A 14539-nucleotide genomic window follows, 5' to 3' on the forward strand; every position below is an offset into this window, starting at 1 on the left:
ATCTAAACAATAAAGTACACTTTTTTACATATAATAAGTTCAAACTTATTTTGGAAAATATGTTCATGAATCTTTTTCTAAACCCTCTAGGTAAAATTATTTGTGCTTCTACTGTACTCTGAAAACTTAATTGTGTTTATTGCTTAAGTATTTCCTTCATACTTTTCTCTCCTTAACTGTACATTAGTTATCTATTTTTCAAATCTAGCTCAGTATGTGAAACATTGTAGGTGCTCACAAAAGTTTGATAAATAAAGGCAGGAGAATGAATGCTAATTTGGTCACAGGCCTTAAGTACCATGACTAACTGATTATACAGTGTATGTCATTAATCAGTAATTTAAGGAAATATTATTTCTACTAAATAGGGTTTAACTTTGGTGAGCTAAAGATAATACTTTAATTTTGCTGCATAAATGTACCTCTTATTAGGGATTTATAATTTATGGATCTTAGGTGAGTATACTTATGTATATCATGAACATTTAATTTCTGTGAAGTTTTTTAATAAACTGTCTTTCTCCTTTTTCCTCCATCTGTTCTTCTAGAAAAGGTGTATATTCTCTTTTCTGTCCTTTTGTAACACCATTAAAGGAAAAAAAACTGTATTGAAGCTTTTATTCTGTTTACTACTCTGTCATCCTCACTAGAATAAAAACTATGAAAATAAGACCTTCTTATATCCCTGTTTATTACATAAATTTTCATGGTCTGTCGATGGCTGCTTAACACATTTAGGAATGTTTTATCTTTCTAACATCATGTAATATCCCTTTTTATCCCAGATAATATTGCTTTTTCTGTCACCTTCTGTGTTAGATAATATAGACACACAAGTTTTCCTTTGATTAATGTTTATATGGTATATCCTTTACCATTAAAAAAAATTTTAAGATTTTATTTATTGTATTTTTAGAGAGGGGAGGGGAGGGGGGAGAGAGAGAGAGAGAGAGAGAGAGAGAGAGAGAGAGAGAGAGAGAGAGAGAGAGAAAGAAACATCAATGTGTGGTTGCCTCTTGAGCGCCCCCCTACTGGGGGCTGTGGCCTGTAACCCAGGCATGTGCCCTGACTGGGAATGGAACCTGCAATGCTTTGGTTCTCAGCCTGCACTCAATCCACTGAGCTATGCCAGCCAGGGCCATTTAAAAATGTTTAACTTGAATGTCCTTATATTTAAAGTGGTTACCTATAGATAGCATGGTTTGATCTTGCTGATTTATCCAGTCTGACCATATCTACCTTTTAAGTGGGAGGTTTAGGCCATATTATTTAATGTGACTTTTATGTGGTTGGCTTGAAATCTATCTTACTAGTTATTTTCTGATTGTCCACATTATTCTTTGTTTCTCTGCCCATCTTTTTCTGCCTTTTGAATAAATTGGGTAGGTTTTATTTCACTCATTTATCTGAATTATTGCCTTGCAGATAGAACATACACAACATTTATCAAATAAGTTCACCACACACACACATTACAGTAGTAACCTCAAAGGTCACTGATCACAGATCACTATAAGAAATAGAGTAATAAGTAAAAAGTGGAAAATTTTCAGGAATTATCAAAATGTGACAGAGACATGAAGTAAATGCTATTTGAAAAATGGTACCAAAAGACTTGATTAACACAGAGTTGGCACAGACCTTCAAACTGTTAATAAAAAAGAGAGAAAATGCAATGTCTGCACAGTGCAAAAATGCAAAGTACAGTGAAATAAGGTACTTTTGTATTGTAATATATTTTGTTTTTACATACTTTAAAAATCCTGCAATATACTGCTATTTTCACTTTATGCCATCAGTTATCTTTAAAAATATGTAAAAAAACCTTTTTAATATTTACTTTCATTTTTATTATTGTTGTCTTATTTCTTTGGGTAGATCAACATTTTTGTCTAGTGTTGTACACATGCTACCTGAAAGACTTTTTTAAAACATTTTTTTGTGTAACAAATTTACTGTTAGTGAATTCTCTCAGCTTTTATTTGTTTGAAAATTTCTTTACTTCACCTTAACTATTAAAAGATATTTTCACTGGTCCCTCCCCCCACCCCCTTTTTGGTACATCAAAGATAGTCTTCCATTGTCTACCAGCTTGCATGGTTTTGGATAAGAAGTCTGCTGTATTCTTATTTTTGCTATTCCAAATATAAATATTTCTCTTTTTTTCCTCTGGTTGTCTTCAAGAGATTCTCTTTTTCTTATATATTTTTTTAGCAGCTTAACTATTTGCTGTGTATTTCTGTTTTTTGTTTTAGCTAGGGTTCTCTAAATATAGATTTATTATTAAAATAATAGATCTGTCATTATTTTTGGAAATAACAAGTCAATTAATAAGTATATCATTATTTTTGGAAAATTCTCAGCCATTATTTTAAAATACTTCTTTTGCCCTGTTCTTTATTTCATTTTTTTCTGTGATTCTAATTACACTTATGTTAGACCATTTACTGTTTTCTCTCAGCTCTTAAGGGCTTTGGGGTTTCCCCTCAATCTTTTGTATTTTTTCATTCAGTTTTCATAACTTTTATTGATCTACAAGATCACTGAGACTTTACTTGGTTTTGTTGAGTTTACTATTCAACATCTTGAAATAATTTTTCTTCTTTGGCATTGTGTTTTTATTTCTAGCATTTCCACTTAATTATTTATAGCTTTTATTACTCTGCATAATTCCCAATATCTATTCATGGATATTATTCACCTTTTACTTGGATCATTTAATGTTATTATCATTTTAAAGTCCCAGTCTGATAGTTTTTACATGTGAGTCGCTTATGAGTATCATTCTGATGAATGGTTTATCTTTTGACAGTGGGTTATTTTTTTATCTCTTTTTAAAATGCACCTCATAGTTTTTTCTATTGAATGCTGAACATCGTGTGGACAAAAACAGGAGATACTGTAGTATGAGGTGGAGGTCCAGTCAGCCTAGTCAGAAGTTGAGTTGGGTTTACATTAGCTGTTATTAACTTTATTTCAATACAGTAGTCTTCCTAATCTGTTAGTATTGGGCTGTTCTTGTCTTGTGCTTACAATAAGAAGTGCTGGTGGACTTCTTTTTTAGTGTTCCTGCTTTCTCTTTAGCCTTTAGCCATCCATGCATACCTGTAGCACACATGGATTCTCTCCATACTCTTGCTCCTTTCCTGGCAGTAGACTGCTGTTGACAAGTGCCATGCACTGTGATGTTACAACATCACTAGGTGGTAGGAATTGCTCAGCTCCATTATAATCTTCTGGGACCATTGTCATATATGTGGTTGTGACAGAAACATAATTATGTGGCACATGACTATGATCACATCTACAATGACCTTATTTCCAAATAAGATCACATTCTGAGGTAGTAAGGGTTAGAACTTTAACAAAGATTTGGGGGGAAGAGGGGACAAAATTTGACCTGTAATAAACAGGAATAATGTCAATGTCTCAAAAGCATAATATTTCAAATAGATTAAGATATTTAAATACTGACTTTGAAAGACAGGCTAAGAATCCATACATAAATAAATCTGCATCATGAATTTGCATTTTAACTTCTTAGGAAGAATTTTGGTATTTTCTAATTCATGTAAGTTCAAGTATAGCAGTGAACGTTTTTAAAAATCACATTTTAATGAGAACATTTGCAAACTCAACCCCATTTGCTGCTTATTTGGAGCATTACATAGAATTCTGGTAAAATTAAGTAATTTGGTGATTTTTTCAGCTATGGGATAGTTTGGGGATTTTCAGTAATATTTTTTATTTATTTTTCTAAGACATCTGAAATTCTAACACATGTGGTGAACATACACTAAAACTGATAAGCTCTTTGAAGTTTAAAATCCAGGATTCTAGTCTCAGTTATAGTTTGATGGACTAAAAAGAGTCAGAGTAGCACTTGTGACCCTACATTTAAAATAGGCCTAGTTTATGTTTGGAACTTCTTGCCCAGAATACGTCATGTTCTCAGAGGTTAAAAGTGGCAGAGTCTAAAGGAAAAACCATAGAAGCTTGATTAAAATACATTTTATCATGGCACCTTTGTAATACTGTCACTCTTTACAAACTAATACTAGTAAGGACTTAAGTTAGAATTGTTTTGACTTTAAACACCTATTCTAAAATACATTTCTCTTCACAGAGAAAGAACACATCAATAATCATTACTTCTAGATAGTATAATTTTTCAAAACTCAACAGGAAAGTACAACTCAGCTTCACAGCTTAGCTTATAAAAAGAATTTCTGGCCCTAGCTGGTGTGGTTCAGTGGATGGAGCGTGGGCCTATGATCTGAAAGGTCACCAGTTTGATTCCCAGTCAGGGCACATGTCTGGGTCGCAGGCCATAACCCTGATTGGGAGCTTATAAGAATCAACCAGTCGATGTTTCTCTCCCTCTCTTCCTCCCCCCCTCCCCTCTCTATAAAAATAAATAAATAAAATATTTAATATTAACATTAAAAAAAAAGAATTTCTGACTTATTTGCCATTAGTCTTTATAGTCTGTAATAATAGTTGGGAAAAATAAAAATAAGTGCCTGGTTTGTAATGATTAATGATTGGAAAGCTAAAACAGAAAAAAGTCAAGGGTTTATTATAATGTGTTAAAAAAATCCACACACAGCATATTACTTTCTGTGTGTATAAGGACACAGTAGAAACAAATGAATAAGAGTGTCAGATCTTAAAGGACATTCAGCAGTTGTCTGCTTCTCTTCCCTTTTCTAGATCAGGAAACTGACATTAGCAGAGGTTAAGAGTCTTTCTTATGGTCAAACTTAACAAAACCCCAAACTTTGAGACTTTATAGTTATTTTGTGTCATTACTTCAATAATATTACAATTTTTATAGTATTGCAAACTTATACCTTAGTGAGTTTCTGAAGTTAACATTTCAAATTTTAGGTAACAAATTCTAATTCCCATTCCAACAACCAAGACTAGTCTTAGGATTTCATCATTAAATGTTCTTTCCATTTCAGGTTTTTAGAGACCTTAGTTTATGGCATATTTACAGCTTTCTTTACTTGAAGAGAAAAGCCTTACCTTCTGTTGAAACAAATATTCTCTTTCTTTTCTTTACCCTTAATTAGCTATAACTGAACTTAAATTACAATATGAGATACTGAAAGTGATTAGAAAAAGGTATATATAATCCTACATTTAATAGTGGAGAGGGTGAAAAAGTGAGGAAGATTTTATCTTCTGTAAATGTCTTCTCTTTCTCTCTGAAGCAGGAATCATAGTTACTGTTAAGAATGCAGAGGTTGCCCTGGCTGGCATAGCTCAGTGGATTGAGTGTGGGCTGCGAACCAAAGTGTCGCAGGTTCAATTCCCAGTCAGGGTACATGCCTGGGTTGCAGGCCATGACCCCCAGCAACCGCACATTGATGTTTCTCTCTCTCTCTCTTTCTCCCTCCCTTCCCTCTCTGAAAATAAATAAATAAAATCTAAAAAAAACAAAGAATGCAGAGGTTGATTGGCTGGTGTGGCTCAGTGGACTGAGTGTCAGTTTGATTCCTGGTCAGAACACATGCCTGGGTTGCTGGCCAGGCCCGAGTTGGGGGCATGTGAGAGGCGAGAGGCATCTGATGACACATTTGCTACTTGCACATGTTGTTTTTCTTCTTCTTTTTCTCCCTCCTTACCCTCTCTTTAAAAATAAATAAATAAAATATTAAAACAAACAATGCAGAGGTTAGGTAGAACTTATAGAATAAGTTGAGAATATTTGGATGGATCATCATGGGCAGTGTGACCAGGGACCTGTGAAAAGATTGTTCAGCACAACTTTAGGACTTGTTCATGCTTATAAGTCCTATAATTTTACAAGGTCAAAAGATTGTGTAATTTGTTCATTCTTTATAGAGCTTCTAAATATTGTTCTTTAAAGCACATCTCTAGGGGTTTTAGACATTTCTTACTTTCAGAATGGATTTCAATGAATGAGTGTGTGAGTCTGTGAATTTTGATATGGATATGAAAACTGTGTTATTGCTCTTTGCCTCTCCAAAACCTTCCCAGTAATACGTGAAATAGATTTTGTCTGTTGACTTCTTTCTGTTGCATTTTGGACAGCTTATTGTGTAGATTGCTCTTAATATGGATACCCTATGACTAACATTTTTTGGGAAAAGATACCACAGAACTTTTCAGAGATGAATCTTCAGAAATTAAATCTCAGTTGATACTAAGAATGCACTATTGTCTTTGCTGAACTGAATGGCAAAGATATTTTAATATGCCATTTTTAGTGTTTAATGAGAGAAGATTGAATCAGAATTCAGGTTTCCCAAGTTTTAATTCAGAATGGTGGTATTTAATCAAAGTTTCTTTAAACAAAACCTAAGTTGAAGTGTAAGGAAACAGAAATGTAGTTTAGTATAAGTTACCTTATTTCACTTATCAGAGTATTATCTCTAAAGTACATATACTGTAAAAGTCATTTGTGTCTGTCTTCTAAGTGCCTTAGCCACCAGTAACCTTAAAAAGCAATCTTTATTATGCCAAACACTCTAGCTCTTGCTGCAGCGCGTGTGTATGTGTGCAGCCTATGCACAGCCAACACCATTAATTAACACTGAGAGCATTACATGCAGGATGCTTTTATAGAAAATAGGGAGAGGCAGTGCACAACCCATGACACCTTATAATGCTAAAGGTGAGCTCTTTTGATTTGCTAAACCTTTGAAAACATGAAAGATAATTTATTCAATAATACCTGGTGTTTTTGAATATTAGTTTTTAACAAAATTTAGAAGAAAGCTTGTTTGTATGATCAGCTCCTACTGTTTATTTCTCTCATGAAGTCATAATTTTCTGATGTGCTGCATCATAATTATCACCACAGTAACCATTCCTGACATCACAAAGGATTATTACTTCTAGTGGGAAATAAGTAGTTTAATCAAATGGATAAACAGGGAACCAAGATCCTGTTACTATATAAGTAATTAGAGGGTGGGAGGGAAATTAATTATCAAATATGTATGTAGGCATATTTTTAAATAGATTTTTTTAAACTGATAATTTCTGAGAAGAAATATGAAAAAGGTTTATAGGTTTAAACCACAAAAGCATTTAAACCACAAAAGGTTTAAAAGGCTTAAACCACAAAAGTGGAAAGTAGTATGAAAGTTAGAGACTTTTAAATTGTAAAAATAAATTAGTATTTTGAAAAAAATTAGGTAAAATTTCCTATGGCACATTAGGGGCTGCTTTTACATCCAGCACCATGCTGCCTCCCCAGCTATCCTCCTCAGTCTTTTTGAAGATGGAAGCCTTTTAACTTCTCTTTGGGGAAAGCTCAGGATGATAGAAATGATAAAAACATATTTGCTGAGGTTATCATAAGGCTTTTCTGTAAGCATGAATATTAAAAAGTCCCAGAATTTGCTCCAGTCACAGTACTACGTAGGTTTTATAGCCAGTTTCTACTAGCTACTTGGCTGTCTTTTCATTTTTTCTTTCAAATTCTAAATCAATGCATGTATCCATTTATCTCTGTCTTTCTCTCCCTCCCTCCTTAACTTAAACTGTTCTGAGTTTCTTTTTTTCATATATATGCTGCATACTCTTGATATTAAATTAAAAGCCTTACTGAACATAGAGCAGTGACTGTCAGCAAAGACCTGCTCCTGTATATTCTGGAATAGTTTCAACCTCACCCATCAGATTTTCTAAACTTTAAAGTTCAAATAATGCCCAAGCGGTAGTGAAGGGATGAGCGCAGAAACTCACACAAGTGCTGGAGGAAATGTGTGCTGGCTCTAGAAACCTGTTTGTCATCTAGAAAGTAAAGGATGTGCAGATTGTATGAAACAGCAATACTGTTTATACATTGCAAATAAAACTCAAAACTAGGAATAATCCAAATAATAATTAGCAAAAGAACAGACAAATAATTGTGATGTGTCCATACTATGAGTATTGTACAGCAAAGAAGCATATGACAGTAGGTGAATTTTACAAACATGTTGGGTATAAGAGGGTAGACACACAAAAATAAATACAACATGATTTTACTGAAATAAAGTTCAAAAATAACAAAGCTAAACGATATTCTGGTGGTAAAAACATGAAAAAAGCGCATGCACACACACATTCATGTTCACATTCATGCTCAAAGTGAACACTAATTTACCAAAATCTAGCCAGAGGCCTCTTTCATTCAATAAGTATCGAGGCCTACTATGTATTAGACATTTGCCCGTAAGGAGGGACAGCCTATTTGGGGAAACATACCAGTAATTTTGAAATTAGGGTATACTATAATACAGGGGTGTCAAACTCAGTTTCACCAGGGGCCACATCAGCCTCACAGTTGCCTCCAAAGGGCCAAATATGATTTTAGGCCTGTATAAATGTAACTACTCCTTAACGAGGGGCAAGGAGCTTGGTGCTGCTGCCAGGTTTCTACCTGGCTCAGATTCAGCCCCCGGGCCTTGTGTTTGCCGCCTGTGCTATATAATACATCACAATACCAACTTGGTAATATTTTTTAAATCATATTTAATTGATTATGCTAATGTAGTTGTCCTGATTTTTCCCCCTTTGCTCCCCTCCACCCAGCACCCCAGCCACTCAGACAATTCCCCACTGTTGCACATGTCCATGGGTCATGCGTGTAAGTTCTGTGGCTACTCACTTCCCATACTGCACTTTACAGTCCCATGAGTAAAATTTGTGAGACATAGTTAAAGGAGAGGGGATTGACTGTGGGTGAGAGGGGTGGGCTGTGTGAAGGGAGGCAAAAGGGAAAAAGAGAAATTGGGACAACTGTAATAGAGTAAATAAAAAAAGGAAAAATAATAAATTTGTGAGACATACTAACCATGGCATAAATGTTTTATTACTTCTTGCTTTTGGCTACTGAAAAGTAATGGAAGTGTTGTATCTCTTTAGATTTAAAGCCTCCTCTTATCTACTGTAAAGAAAGAGCATACTTGTAGTGGAAATCAGAAAGAATGTAGCAGGGCTTAAAGAGTGGTGGGCTGCAGTTTATGCAGTGGTTGGATACCTCATAATTATGGAAATTAAGATATAAATTATATTTCTAGAGGTTCCTATTTAGGATGCTTCACAATTAGAAGTTACATATGAGAAGAGTTCAAAGTGAGCCTACATTCAAGAATATGAAATTTTTGGGCAAGGAACCTTTTGGTAATTGTCTTTAAGTGAACGATAATACTACTCATTTTAATAAGATAAATCTATAGAGCTACAGTGAATGGAAAAGCAATTTCTATGGACTTGTGCAAAGACATATGTCTTAATATGTATTTTAAATAATTTGTAAGATGCTTTTAAAGACTAACTCTTGCTGATTTTGGTAGAGTAAAAAGAACATGGCATTGATATATTTCTTTGCATCTTCAGATTCTTTAACATATTTTAATAAAATTCTCTTTAACCTTATTTCTGCAGCTGATTGGTCAAAAGAAGGGGGGAGGGGAGAGGAAGGATGAGTATAAACTATCCTGTAGTGGTGGTTAATATTTTTTTCAACTCAAATATCTATTATTATTTTATGTGTTTTGCTTTGCTTTTCTTCTCTAATTTCTTAGTAATGTAATTTCTAATACAGAGCTTGAGTTTATTCTCAGCAACCAACTCTCAGTAACATGTGAGTGAAGAGCCATGTTGTAGACAGTCCTGACAGGGCAGGGAGTGAGGGAGGGCATGGAAGAAGGAAGCAAAGAAAGTAAGAAAAACACTGTGGCTCTGAAACACAAATAGGTAATTTGCCTTCTAATTGTAGTTATATTCTTATTTATTGCATTATCAAATTAGATTATCAGATTTGTTGAATAAATTTGATTTATTCAGGTGGTTTTTAAAATATTGAATAGCTGAGTATTGAGAGGAAGTCAGCTTAGCTTTTAATGTTCACAGTAAATAGACTCTACACAGTTTCTAAGCCTTAGTTTTCCAGTACATGAAATTAAGGCTTAATTAGCCTCTAAGATTTCTAAATCCAAAGCATTCACAATTTATATTTTGAAAGTCCATATTTACTCAGCAATTAGAATCAAATCTATTTGAGCTTTGCAATTTAGTGGTGGGATATACTATACATTTATATTTTTGAAAGTCTGAACATTTAGATTTGTAATCCTAATGTTCAATTTTCTCTGACATCATTGAATTACAAATTGCCCAACAATTTAGATAATTTATATTTATGTTATTAGAAAATAAAACTTTGGAAATCAAATTTCTAAGTGAAATATAATCAACTATCTTGGCTAGCACATCTGACTGTTTACCCTGGCAATTAAGAATTTTCTGTGATTATTAGCTGATTAGCATACAGTAAAGCTAAGTGGACATGAATTAAGTAGACAAAACTCTTTTCATCTTAGTATGGATTTTCTTAAAATTAATCAAAATTATCAAGCAAGTATTTATCAGGCACTGCTATTGAAGTTGTGTGTTTACTGTAAGAAATGATATACATTGTTTTACTGTCTGATATGATTTGGCAGTGACTGTATAAAGATATGACTTTAATTTCAGTTCTCTTATTAGAAAAATAAAAATCTTTTATTTTCTGACTTTAGAGCTATAATTGCTTTGTGAGCCATTTCTTTTACTGATCCTTTATTTACGCTTATATAGCCGCACTGTCCAGTTTGAGAAGCCACTAGCCAGATTTGGCTCTTTGAGCAATTAAATGTGTCTAGTCTGAATTGACATGTACGCGCAAAATACACTCATAATTCAAAGATTGACTACAAGAAGAGAATGTAAAATATTTCATTAATAATTTGTGTGTTGATTGTATGTTGGGATAATTGTATTTTAGATATGTTGGATTGAGTAAAATATATTACTAAAATTTTTCACTTGTTTCTTTTTATATTTTTATTGTGGCTACTGGTAAATTTAAATTGTATATATGGCTCACATTTGTGGCTCTCATATTTTTATTGGATAATACTTTCCTAGAGTCTACTGTATTTTATATAAGGAAGCCAGATTTAGAACAACGTATTTTTTTCATCTCTTTCCATTCTTATGCTCAGGAGTTAGAAAGTATTCTAAAGCTATTTATGTGTTCCAACAGTTAAGTGACATTTGCTTTATATAACAGAATATATGTTTGACCATCATTTGACCTCTGGCTGTAAGTGAAATATGTTGGTGTGTTCTAGATTGTAGAGAATAAGGAAAAGTGAAACACAAACTAGCAAGAACTAAACAAGGAATATGCTTATGGACTGTAGAAAATGCCATTAAAAAGAGCCTTGTCCTATATTTAGGCCTTATATATATTGTGATCTGGAATTATACTGTGCCACAGACAATTTTTTTTTATAATGTCTTAACTGTGAAACCAATGATACAAAGATGTATGTAGTATTTTCCAAGGTGAGAAAAAATTCCAATAAAATATTAGTTCCTAATTTTTATTTTTACACTGAATTGTAATTTGTGAAAGAGGAGGGGAAAATTTTCATGTTACATTCACGAACTCCTAAGACACAAAGAAGTTCTTTGAGCCCCTATATGAAACCAATGCAAATAATCATTTCTTCTCCTAGAAAGAGATTGTCTCTTTTCCCCATCCCACCCCCATTTCCATGTTTATTTGTTTTGCCTTGTATTTCCAAAACCATATTTAATGCCCTTCTTAGGTGTATTTTCTATTTACTCACTAAATGAAGAATAACACTGTTATGTTTTGTATTTGAAATTGTAAGGTACATTTCTTTTTTCTTTTATTTTTAATTTAACTCTTTGTTTTACAGATGAGGGCAGAAGTGCAGTTGACCAAGCAGGTGGTGCACAGATTGTAATTGACCATTTAAGGTCACTGTGCAGTATAACAGATCCCGCCAATGAGAAGCTCTTGACTGTCTTTTGTGGCATGCTGATGAACTATAGCAATGAGAATGGTAAACAAAATTGAAAACTTGCTTTATCTCTGGGGGAAAATTAAAAATCATCATTACTATAGTATAAATCAAAAATATTTGGAAAAATTATGAACAAGGAATTCATAAGTAACATATAAAATCAATAATTAGTCAACATGAAATTACAATATTTTAAAATCAAAATGGTCTAATCTGTTAAATGGGACTAGTTTTTGAAGGGTTGCCCATGTTAACCAATACCCAAAACAAACAAAATAAAATGTAATGGTATGGTTTAAGATTTCTTGCTATGAGTATTTTAAAAATAAACTATTAAAATAGCTTCATGTTTATTACTTTATATTAATACCAGGAATAGCTTTAAAACATAAATACTGTCTATAAGTAAAATTATTTTATCTAAATACTAGATTTAGTGCTAAAATAAAAAATCTTTTAATAAAATCTGACATTATAAAGTTCAGAGCAATTACAGATATCAGATTTGAGAAATTTAATAAATACTTAAAAACAAGTTTCTTTTTTGTGTACAACATTCTTGGAACCTAGCAATAAATAACATGTCAATAATTTTCAGAGAGCCTATTTGGCTGTTAATCAAATGAACATAAAAACTGACATGCAGGCTTCACAAATGGTCTTCAGAAACACCACTAATTCTAATCCAAAAGGGACTATGATTGAGCCCATGTTATAGGAATTCACAATGTGTAGAGAAGTGCACTGAGAAGATAATGATTAAAAACATGAGAGCCCACAGTCCAGATACGAAATGTATCCCTTCTGTGGGAGTAGGGTTTTTTCCTGGTGAGCAAATATTCCCAAGAAATAACGTAGATACTTTGGAAAGCTGATTAGCTTTTCTTGGAACATTATTGGAGCAGTGGTGTTTTTGTTTCATTATTCTAAAAGCTGCGATTTGAATGCAGTTTTCAAAGTTTACTAGATGAAATAGAAGTTATTTTCATATTTTAAAGGAATGAATGCCAAGCTTATAACTATCGTCTTTCCTCTGCTTTCTTCTATATTTGTCTTTCATAGGGATCATAGTTTATGAAGTGATTCTTTTTCTCCATAGCACTGTTTAACTTACATTTTATCCTTTTTTGTTTTGCATGATTAATAAGCATCTTTCTTCCTGCGTCAATTATTAATCTTTTCTTTAAAAATAGGTGATTAAAGCATTTCCAACTTAAATACTAGGTCTTCTTGGATAACTTTAGATCATTTGGTATTGCTCTTGTCCACCTAGATGAGTCACTGGAACAAAAATCAATAGAAATTTTTGAAATGCAGGAGTCATGTTTTCTTAGCAAAGACAAAATAAGCGAAGTTCATTTTATGTGTATTTACTATTAAATTTCAGTATACAGGCCTCTACTATTACTTTCTGAGTAGAGTAGTTGGGTGATGAATACCTCCTTGTTACTCTAGCAGAAAAAAGTAACTCTACCCTTGGACCCAATAACTTAAGCCTTATTTATACAGAGTTACACTTTAGTCCCATAAATAAAATATTTTAAATGCAAAGATAAGTACCAGAAGTAGTCATAAAGACCCACCAACATAGTTTCTCTGAGAACATTTTCAAATTGTTTATTAAGTCCTTAAAAGTGTATTGAGCCCTGGCTGGTATAGCTCAGTGGATTGAGCACTGGCTGCAAACAAAAGGGTCACCAGTTCAATTCCCAGTCAGGGCACGTGCCTGGGTTGTAGGCCAGGTCCCCAGTGGGGGCCACGTGAGAGGCAACCACACATCGATGTTTCTCTCTTTCTCCCTCCCTTCCCCTTTTTCTAAAAATAAATAAATAAAATCTTTAAAAAAAATTTTTTAAGTGTATTGACACCAAACTGAGACTTGGTTTATATTGATTCCTGTCTATATAGTGGACAACCCGGATCACACCCAATTTTTAAATGCACTAATAGGGAATAAAACAAGTTTCCTATACACATGTAAGACATACATTATGAATATGCTTACTCAGTAAAGGCATTTTGTACCCTTTGGTGAAATAGCATAAAAGTCAAGATTCACGAGTTTTAAAACATTTCAACCAGCTCAAGACTATATACTTGTAAGCTATGAGCTGAATATATTCATTTGTTTCCTTGTTGGTGAAGCAATTAAGACTTTTTATATTTAGACAGGTAAGTGTGGAGTATCTGAATAAAAAAAATTATAATTGCTTAGCCAGAAAAGTCTTATCAATCATGTTGTATAAATGTTTAAATAGAATAAGACAAAACATTTTATTTAGTAAAAATTATTTCAAATTTGTCCTTTTGGGAGAAATCATACTTGTTTTTCACATGGTAAAAAAGCACTCTTCAATACTGTGGCCCTTCAGAATAGTCTGAGTTTTTGACAACTGTGGTTAGAGAAAAGCATATTGACAATCTGGCATCTAAGTTGAGGAAATGTAGGAAATTCTGAAAATACAGGAAATTCTGAACTTCCTGTATTTTCTTCATCTAGTTACAACTTTAAAGTTTTAGTTATTTTATAAAGAAAGAATTAAAACCTATGGTAGATATTTTTATCTCATTAATTTCTTGAATAACTTTATTTCCTAACTTTGGTCACCCAATGCCAAAACACTGCAGGGAAGACTGAAAATTTTGTTCATATATTCATGCTTATGAATATATTCCCATTTTAGCACATAGTA

General features: G+C 33.0%; 1 protein-coding gene across 4 annotated transcripts in view; it reads left to right on the forward strand.

The window, feature by feature from the left end:
• The window catches only part of RAP1GDS1 (Rap1 GTPase-GDP dissociation stimulator 1), a 148263-nt gene that overhangs the window by 73556 nt on the left and 60168 nt on the right, over positions 1-14539 (forward strand). For 3 of the 4 annotated variants that reach the window (XM_045820371.1, XM_045820373.1, XM_045820374.1), the window contains exon 5: positions 11739-11885. The exons of the other annotated variant lie outside the window; for it this stretch is intronic. In XM_045820371.1, coding sequence (XP_045676327.1) covers positions 11739-11885 — 147 coding nt within the window. The remainder of the gene's footprint in view (positions 1-11738; positions 11886-14539) is intronic. 4 annotated transcript variants of the gene reach the window in all.

Source organism: Phyllostomus hastatus, unplaced genomic scaffold, assembly GCF_019186645.2.
Source record: "Phyllostomus hastatus isolate PE091 unplaced genomic scaffold, TTU_PhHast_1.1 phas_scaffold_39, whole genome shotgun sequence".
NCBI lineage: Eukaryota > Metazoa > Chordata > Mammalia > Chiroptera > Phyllostomidae > Phyllostomus > Phyllostomus hastatus.